At 31.8% G+C, this 10,310-nt stretch overlaps 2 protein-coding genes across 4 annotated transcripts; one reads left to right on the top strand and one right to left on the bottom strand.

Moving 5' to 3' along the window:
- The first annotated feature begins 223 nt into the window (after positions 1-223).
- On the top strand, positions 224-1,128 carry LOC106351668 (SAL1 phosphatase-like). Of its 3 annotated transcripts, XR_002664698.2 has the most exons (4): positions 224-377; positions 474-549; positions 637-727; positions 803-1,128. XR_002664698.2 is itself a non-coding variant. In XM_013791436.3 (3 exons), the coding sequence occupies exons 1-3, from the start codon at positions 438-440 to the stop codon at positions 980-982; spliced, it is 366 nt and encodes a 121-aa protein (XP_013646890.3). In that variant the 5' UTR covers positions 367-437; the 3' UTR covers positions 983-1,128. The 3 variants fall into 3 exon arrangements, 2 of the variants coding, with proteins under 2 accessions (XP_013646890.3, XP_013646891.2); XM_013791436.3 differs by having other exon boundaries at positions 367-549; positions 637-710; XM_013791437.3 differs by lacking the exon at positions 224-377 and having other exon boundaries at positions 384-549.
- A 3,050-nt stretch (positions 1,129-4,178) lies between these two features.
- Positions 4,179-6,464, bottom strand: LOC106347490 (xyloglucan endotransglucosylase/hydrolase protein 31). The gene is made up of 4 exons (XM_013787030.3): positions 6,196-6,464; positions 5,285-5,385; positions 4,970-5,187; positions 4,179-4,858 (listed from the first exon to the last, which is right to left on the bottom strand). Exons 1-4 carry the CDS (start codon positions 6,392-6,394, stop codon positions 4,498-4,500), a joined length of 879 nt encoding a protein of 292 aa, XP_013642484.2. The 5' UTR covers positions 6,395-6,464; the 3' UTR covers positions 4,179-4,497.
- Positions 6,465-10,310: the final 3,846 nt, after the last annotated feature.

Here is a 10,310-nt window from a genome sequence, read left to right as displayed (position 1 = left end):
GGAAACTAGTACCATACTTATTAGTACAACGGTACGTAAAATAAGTTGTAAATATATTGCCTAAATTTTGGAGAAAACAATTTTTTTGGGACAACATCGTTGCATTTCATTCGGTTCAAAGGATTTTTACAAGCGTACAAAAACGATAGAAAGATTGCATAATTAAGTTAATTATAATTGGAAGCGGTATGTAACACGTGTTAACTGTGGAGGCTTCAAAGAAAATCACGTAACTTACAAGTGTTCTTCAAAGAGGAGACGACATATACAACTGTCGAAAAAGCTTCTTTTCCATTACAACGAATTCACTTTCCAAATCTCTTAGAGCATCATTATCGGGGTTTTGGTGCTTCTGCTCCTGTCTCAGAACTCTTAAAGTTTGATTCTTTTAGAAAACCCATTTTGTAATATTCCGAGTTTAGGTTTAGATTTGTTGGATGATAATCATCTCTTTTGTTGGTTGGTTGATTCAGAAAGTTCAAAAGGCCTTGTTGCAGTCTGATGTTCAATCAAAATCTGATAAAAGTCCAGTGACTGTTACTGATTATGGTTAGTTTGAATCTTACCTGAGATTGAAATGTAATTGCATATCCAATAACTATGGACAAGTAACTGTCTTTTGATGTTATATTTCAGGTTCACAAGCAGTTGTTAGTTTACTCTTACAAAGGGAACTCAGCTCTGAACCCTTTTCATTGGTGGCTGAAGAGGCGAATAAAAACTTTATGTACATGTCTCTCTCACATTACTTATCTTGAGTGTTTCATGTTTTAAGCCTCAGTCACATTGTCTATGTATATAGGACTCAGCGGATCTACGCAAGGATGGTTCTCAGGATATTCTCGAGCGCATCACTAAACTCGTCAACGACACTTTGGCTACTGAGGATATACTCAAACCCATTGACTCTACTTTATCAACAGATGATATTCTCAGAGCCATTGACTGTGGCATAAAGGTGCGCGTTCCTTTTCTCTTCTGATTTACTTCAAATCGTATTTCAAAAAAAAATGTGTTGTGCTGTAATGCATTTTTGTGCGATGTTATTTTTCTCAACGGATTGGTGTGGGGTTATAGAGAAAGTCTTGTTTGGAGCTAGAGCTTACATATTTGCAGAGATTTCTCTCTCTTAGTTAGCTTTCGTAGAGCTAAAGTTTTGTGTGATTCTACTTGTCGAAGAGTTTTCTTCCTATTCGTGGTGGACAGCAAGTCCGCGTCTCCAGCCGTCACTGAGTCTCTGACCATCGTTTTCCCCATCATCACGCGCTCATGAGGTGATAAAGTTTTAGTTTTATTACTAAATTACAGAGCACTCTGTTTTTGATGTGTTGTTAAGATGACTGCAGTACAGAGAAATCTTGCGGAAGTTTGGGGTTTGATTAGAGAAATATTCTTTGATCCAACTTTCAATCATCAGTGTAATGTTTTTTTAGATTTTGATGATTAATTTTGTAGAATGAATCTGAGGAAAAGTGTATTTAGCAAACGATGGTGGAGATGTTTCCTAAGATCAGTAAATGCTGCTTATGGAAAGATCAAAGCTATGCTCTCTACTCTTGGAGATCCTTTTACTCGGATCATTACTCCAAAGGTATCAGCAAGTATTTTTATTCCTTCCATGAATGTGTTCTCTGAAGTTGGTTTTGTCTTTAAGAAATATCTTGTGACCTTGCAAGAGTAGCAAAGTTTCAGAATTTGTAGTGATTGAAATCTGCAAGGTGTTGGTCTTTTCACAAACTCAGAACCAAGAAGAGGTCAATTGGTTAATAATTTTTTTTTTAAGAATCTTATTTAATAAGAGACTTGCAATGAAGGATATAAAAGTTGAAAGTTCTTAACTAACTCTTTTAACCAAATTTACTACTTAAATAGTATTAAAAATTAATTAGGAGACTTCTTCTTTAGAATAATGATGCTCTTATATTCTTTGTCGCTGCTCTATTTACTTTTACCATGATACTTTCTAAGCTAACCTCGAATACTTGATCAAAACTACTTTGATTCACCGGAAATTCCGCAACAAAGAATGCATGAGCCAAAACTAACAACCACATTTGTTGGACCATAGAAACACCAACTCTTCTTAATCGACTTCACAAATCGCTGGAGCGATTCACATCAATTCTCAATCAAAAATACTTTCTTTAACCCCATAACCAGTTTACTGGCAAAAGAAGAGAGATTCGTCAAAAGAGAGGTGAAAGTGAATGGTATATAGAAGAAACTGGTCAAATCATCGAAAATATTTAAATAAAAAGTGGAAGACACTAAATTCAATTCTAGTAAATAAATAAATAAAATTTTGAAGATCTCTTCAACTGAGATTGATGGACAAAAAATCGCCAAAAACGAAAGTAAATCGATAAACCCAAAAAAACATAGTCGTGGAAATGATCAAAGATCTATTACAACAACAAAAGAAAATTAAATTTATCTCTCAGCGATTTGAAATTAAAAAGAGGAAAATAATTGATAGAGAGTCGCTGGAAAACGAACGGTATATTTAAACAAAGTAAAAATTTTAAAATGGTATTTAAAAAGAACACAGAGTGTAAATTTAGCTAGTTTGTTCGAAATAAGTTTTCATTTTCCATTAAATTAAATAATTTTTTTTTACGTTGATTTATTAAGATATTACAATTACGATATGAAAAAGATTACATAGACGATTCGACAACCGATAATACTACCTGCCTTATAAAGACCTACGTCTAACTGCATCATATGAGCCGTCCTATGAAGATTTACTTTTGGCCAGATTTATTTGCACTATGTTGAAGATCCCTTGTAAGCATTTCTTCTGTAGTCTGCATAATTGTTTAATAAACCGCTCTCTCCGAGATTTGAAACCTGGATTTCCTGTAATCTGCAATAAATTGCATAGTCTGGGATTCGAATCTCAGACTTAGGTGTAGAAGCCTTAAAACTTTAATCAGTAGGCTAAGGGGATTCCACCCATTAAATTAAGTAATTAACTTGTTTGAAAAAGACAACAATGATTCATAATCTTATATTCTCATTCATAACTTAACAAGGTAATGAAATCTTCGAGAATAAGAATGGGGTCCACACTTTTCACTATCTCTTTCGACATTGAGAAAATGGGCCACCATCTTCGTCGTCGCTTCTGACGTGCAGCATTGTCCTTCGCTCTAGATTATGATTAAATTGTTTAATGACACGTCTACATTACTGTTTTGTTAATTGAATCGAATATAAGTAGGTTTTGTCAATTCACTCGTATATATAAATTTTTTTTTGCAATGTGTGTACATTTCCAAAAAAAGTATACTGAAAAATTAAAACATCGCCACTACCGCATTTTGTTTCATAATTCCTTGGGAGGGGAGATTGCATCGCTATCAGATAATCTATAAGATTTTTTTTTTTTTGAAACACTATCTATGTAAGTCAACATTTCCTACCGCTCAAACATTTAATTAAAAAAAAAGCATTTCACACTGTCGATTTCGTTTGTATGTCCTGTATAAAACCTACTCTAAAGGCTTATAAGTTTATAACATGACCCAGGTTGAAAGTACAGTGGTAGTTCTTTTTTCTGCGACAAACGTCTATTTTATTACTCAAACTTGAAGTGGTCTAGATAATCAGACCGGAATAAAACAATTAATGAAATAAAGATTTCTATGAAAAAAACGAATAGTCATAGTTAAAGAATCAACCATCCTATTTTGTACTTTTGGAATATGAGAGATCTTGAATTTTAGAAAACATGTCTGAAAAGTGTTAATCGCTTCTAATTTTGTTACAAAATTTGATCAGAATTATGGATCTTTTATCATTGCATTCAAGTCCTTGCAATCCGTCCAAAAATTTTAACAAGTCAAATGTTGGAGTATGTTTTCCATAATCTATCTCGGTACTTTTTCCAGTTCTGTATGCAAAACAATTAGGTCGATATTTATTTTGTCAAAGATTTGTTGCACACATATATCTATGTGTGTGTGTCTTTTAACTCTTGATAGCTGCTAAAAATCATCACCTAAAGCTATTTTATAATTTAGTTTGTTATTCACTAATCAACAATAATCTGCACTGTTACAATCACTGTTTATCCTCTTCCTGTTTTGTTTCCAAAGTGTCTATATATCCTCAGTTACGAAGTATGTCGATTGTAGTTCCACTTGTTAATATATAATCCAACATATAATTCAAGCTACCTTCAAAAGAACCACTTTCTCTTTTTTTGGGTCACACAATAATACAATAACATAGCTTTCAACAAAAAAGACAATACAATACCATATATTAGAAACATCACACAATATTGCCACAATTATTAGGATATTACAATGGGACAAAACAAGATTATAAATAACCTTTTATAATAATCTCAAATCATGGAGGATCGGACGCTCAACTGCTGCACTCTACTTTTCCAGTGTGGACCCGTCTCAATACCACCCATTATTAACTTAATGTATGATTGATAATGCATAACAAATGTTTTAAAACCTTTTCGTTTGTTTGTTTCGTTTAACATTCTGGTGTTTGGGTGTGGTCTCTTTTAGGGTCATGGCAATAATTATAGACCAAGAAGTTCCTCTGTGCCCATGCCATCGCCCCCATTTGTTGCTGGCTTAACCCTCGATTCCCCATAGGTGAAGCCGATGGCGGTGTGCATGAGCTAGACCCCTCTGCTGTGCATCCCGCTAATTTAAAGTTTGTGTACTTAGCAATAAATGGTTGGTATCGATAGTCGGCTTTGATCCTTCCATTTTCCGTGGCCCAGTCTGACGCATCCCATATCGATCCGTACAACCACATCGGCCTTGTAGGGAAGATAGCTTCATTCTTTCTGTCATACGTACGTATCGGTACATCATCTACATAGAATCTACATATATGAAAAATATCGACCAATTTAGCGTATCCAAACGTAACAGATGAATATAATGAAGTATCATAACCATATCGTCTAAACATATAAAATTTGATCTTGACGTACACAATTTGATTAGAGTTCCACAAAATTGCGTAATGGTGGAAATCTTGAGTAGGGTCGAACCACAAATTGAATTTCATTTCTCTCCCAATAACATTTCGGTCACCACTTCCTCTGACGAATACATTCGTCTGAAGGCTATAAGGTTTCCCTGGCGTTGTTCCTAGAAATTCGATATCAACCTCGTCGTGGTCTCCGGGATGTTCTTGATTGTTGGAGAGCTTGAATCCAAAGGTGTTAGGAATGTTAATAACGCGACTAGTTCATATATTTTGATTATGAGTTAGTTTATATCTAAAAGTTTAAAGTAACTTTTACGTAGAGAGATGTATCAACTCCAGCTGTGTAGCCTGATTGGAGCTTAATAGAAGCACCAAAGTAGCCCGACTTGTACGAACGAAGAGACTTGAATCCACTCCCTGTTCATAATCACAGCTACTACTATTAATCAATTAAATACTTCAAAAAACAATAAATATATGCTACCGACACAGTTTTACAAGTCCTGCGCTGTACTAAATAACATTTGAAACTAATGCGTGCATTTGACAAAGATATACAGAAATCGTCACTTCCTAAATTGATTCAAATTAAATTTGCATTAACTGATATTATTTTATGTGTTTTAACTTTTAACTAGATTTTGATCCGCACGGGATACATTCGTATTCGAGTATTTGTTTTAACTTTTAAAAACAGTATATGTTTCTTGTATATAAAAATTCTGATATTAGCATTCGATTATTATTTGTGTTGAATATTTTGTTTTTATTATATACTAATTATATACAGTATTGAATGTTATTTTGTATTTTTGAACTTTTAGAGCATATGAAATTATTAGTAATACAATAAGTAAGTAATTATTTGAGTATTTATTTATTTTATGCTAGATTTATATTATTTATGTACATTAATATTTAAATTGTTAAGATATATTGTCATTAAAGTTGACCATAAATAAAATTAATTGATCATATTTTTAAGAATTTTTTTGGTTAAAATTAATTAATGCTAAAAATTAAGATTAGTTAGTTTCCAGTGCTATTAGGTGTAATTAAGAGGTAGTTTGAAAAGTTAGTTCATATTGGTACTTCAATTTTAACAAGATAGATTATTCTAAAATGGATAGCATAACTTTTTTTAAACGTGTATATAAAACATGGACCACGAATTAAGTCCACAAAATCTTAATTGCAAACGAAAAGATAAAGACTAAAGAAAAAGACCAGATGATTTGTCCAGCAAAAGAGTGATAACGTCTTGCTCTGTCCGCTGGTGTTGAGAGCCCCATAGGGTCCGAAAATCACGATCAAAAGGTGAAGTTGGTACTCGAGAACTCGGGTAGTATCCCGGCGAAGGAGAACGTTGGCTGTAGCCACTGGAACACAAAACTACGAAAGCTAAAAGAATAAGAGGAAAAGCCATTTGGAGAGAGTGAAGTAAAGTCTTTTGAGTGGTTACTAGAAAAGGGGTAATAGATATATTTATGAATGAATGAAGAAAAGTGGAGAACACAGGTCTGTATAAATAGAGGGAATGTAGGTCCTACAGTTATCGGAGTGAGTGACTGTTAATCTGTTATCCGTTGATTTGATGGGCCTTTTGGACTGAGCCCATGCCAAATATCAACATTTCATGTCAACTTACTTAAATATATGAATTAATCAATAACCGATGGTTGGATGGGCCTTGTGGATTGATCTCCCATGTCAAATATGAACATTTCATGTCGACTTACATGAATATCCTCTGTATATTAAAAAAAAATATTACAACATTTTAACTATGACATGTATAATCACTATAATAATTCTTAGAAACACTAGAATGATTCTTAGAATCACTAAAATATTAAGTTGATCCATATAAACATATACTATATTTTTTTATTAAACTAATCATAAAATAATTATTAATATACAAAAGGATAGTTTCCATCTTTCCTAAAATAAAAACTATAGAATTACCTAACATGATTAAAATATATATTATAATTAATGATTTCGAATAATAAATATTGTGTAACTATTGTTTTATCCTTCATCATTTTTGTTTAATTTATTTTAATAATATAAAATAAAGCAATCATATTATAGAATAAAATTTATATGTTTGGCATATGTTACATTTTGAATTTTTAAAAACAATTTTTAATTACTAAACTTGTTAAAAGTCTTACATTTAAAATTTTGTGATCAATAATTTAAGAAAAATCAAGTCGGCAATAGCTCTAACGAACCGTTCCCAGAAAACCAAATCACTTTTTCATTTTTCTTCTATTAGTGACTATTTTCTTCTCCAAAAAATTAAAATACTTGACAAATTTGGCCAAGCTCATTTTTAACACATTAGATTTTTAAACAATCATTTAGTCCGTTTAATATTATGCTTAAACTTAGCATAAAACCCAACACATATGTTAGATATATTTCACAAAGCTAATAATTTCATATCTACTATTAATATATAAAATATTAAAAACACTCAAATATATTATTATGTTTGATGTCATTACAATAAATGTGGTATAATGTATTGTACGTGTAACAAATATATAATGTATAGTTTTAAAAACGTATTTAACTCTGCGCAAAACGCGGTTATTACCTAATATGAAATAATCAAGAAACAGAGAACAAAAATTAAAAATTCAAGAAAATGATACTTTCTTTTCAACATCTATATTTAATAATAGATTATTTGAATAAAACAGATCAAATCACGAATACCATTAAAATTTATATATTTGATTTGTGTCCATCCCTAGGTGTAGGTATTAATTTTACTATATATAGTGAACATAATTCTTATCCTAAAAGCTAATATTTAATAAACCAATTATATTGATGAACAAAACTTTAACGTACTGTGCATAGAAATATAAATTATATTATAATAGAAACTAGTGAAACATTATAATATAAATTAGGTGTTTCTGCAATTTTGCGAGTATAAATATTATATTAAAATATATATTGTGTTCACAATATTAACTCTTAATAATAATTTGAAATATTAAAAATTTAATTTTTAACTTCAAATAGTTTGATAATCAAAATTTTTAGTGTTATACTTTTAGAAGAGGTGTGAGATTTTTTTTTTTTTGGGTCAAAGAGGTGTGAGATTTAAGGATAGTTCAGTAACATCAACTTAAGTCACTACAAATCTTCTTTTTATATGAACCCAACATTATAATTGGTTCAAGTAATTGGTTGAATGGTCGGCGTTCACTACACACATGGAAGAATTTCTGCGATGTAAGGAATTCTTTCTTAACTTTATTATCCAGCATATATCAAGGACGCAAAATACTCTGGCGGACAAGCTGGCACGAGGTGATAGGACTTCGCCATCTGTTATGGTTTATGTTGATTCAGTTCCTCTGAGGTGGCTTTCGGACCAGAAACCTTCTTAGTTTCATAGCTTTTTGTTGTAAAAAAAAAGTAATTGATTGTAAAATTACTTTTTATTATATTTTAACAAGTGAAAACACAATAATATCCTAACCATCAAGTAAAGGAAAAAAAGCGAAAGTAATTATGTATGATTTATAAATCCGTATACATTTACAACCATAACAAATTTTAAATTTCACATATAAACGTAGATGTAACCATAAGTCACTTAAATGATTTCTCTTTTCATAGTAATGATTTTTTTTAAAATATATAACTAGAGTTTGATCACACGCTTTACAAAAAAAAACATTAATTTTGATAAAATAATGGTAAATAAGTTTTTTAAGACGTTTTTGCAACTACACGTGGACGTTAGAAAAAGCTCGTCCCCAGGGTAGATCTGAGTATACGAAAGGATAGCAATCTTCTCGAACTGGACGAATTCCTTCGCGTGAAACAGTTTATTCCACGAGCACCATGACGGCTATCACCACCTCTCAGCGATTTACCGATAATAATTTTGATGGATAAAGAGACAGAGGAAGTGTAAGAGATTTAAAGAGAAAAAGAGAAAATAAGAATAGAGGAAGAAATAGCATTATAGAGACATACTTTTTTATTCACAAAATAATCCTTTAACTTTTTACTTTAACAATTATAACCAAAATAAATATTTTTAGTGAAAATATACTGTTTATATAAATATATAATCATCTTTTTTATTTACATAATAGTTTCTTAAGGATATTCAGTGTAAATAATATCATAATTTTATGAATGTTAAACTAAATTAGGTTGGTTTTCAACTTTTACAAGTAAAATGTACTATTTGTAAAATTAGAAAAGAATATATCAAAAATATTCCTTTTTAGACGAAGAAATAGAAGAATACATTGGAGACAAATCCATCTCTATTATAGAGTTCTCCTATTTTAAAGAAAAAAATAGGGAAATACATTGGAGATGATCTAAGTTAACGAAAACATATGATTTATATTCAGTATAATTTCCTAAAACAGTCTAACTGAATAACTTTTAACTAAAATCCAAACCGGAAGACGTGGATGACAAATAATTTATAATTTTTAACTAAAATCCAAACCGGAAGACCTGGATGGCAAATAATTTATAATTTTTAACTATAATCCAAACCGGAATGCCCGGACCCGACAAGACCCGATCAGAACCCGACCCGAAGACCCGAATGTCCAAGCCTAATATGTTTCGTGGAGATTTCTATCGTGTCCAAATCTTAGGAATGGCTTTAGTTTATATAAGAATCAATCATTTTTTGAGTTTATTTGATAAATTTGTAATGATATATAGTAAGACAAAATGACCATATTATAATTGGAACAACTAACAATACAATCGTAATGGTATAATTTGCGAGTAGACTACTGTATGGGGTTACAAATAAGTTACAAAGTATAAATGGTTACCAAATCGTGACAATTTTTTTTTGAAATGTTAAATTTATATATCAACAAAAAAAAAGTTTAACAGTACTGAAACTTTAAAATGCTACGCAATCACCCCATTTATTCCAGCCCCCAGATTCTGTTTGTATCAGTCCTGTCTAGCCCTTCACTTCCAGCCGATGGAGTTTCCCTTGTTTCTTTCCCCCCTTCCCTTCTACAGTAAAGCCATCTTTTCACCCTTGAGCCCCCTACCATTCCTCCCGTTTTCACTATTTTGCATTGAGAAGCCCCATCCCCCTGTGTAGAGTTCAACCTTTCCCAGGACACCAGCCGATTCATGGTTTCATCAGACTTCCCCGAGGAAGGAAGAACAGGCCCTCCTCCTTTTCCCCAGTCCCCTTGTCCGAATGGAAAAAAGACCATTACCAGGTTTCAGTGAGAATAACGGTCCCTAGCTCAGGGATCCCCTATTGAAACTCTGAAGCCAGCCTGAGAACGGATATGGCAGGGAGATTCTGTTTG

This window comes from Brassica napus, chromosome A6, assembly GCF_020379485.1.
Source record: "Brassica napus cultivar Da-Ae chromosome A6, Da-Ae, whole genome shotgun sequence".
NCBI lineage: Eukaryota > Viridiplantae > Streptophyta > Magnoliopsida > Brassicales > Brassicaceae > Brassica > Brassica napus.
This window is presented reverse-complemented; position numbering and strand designations above follow the sequence as displayed.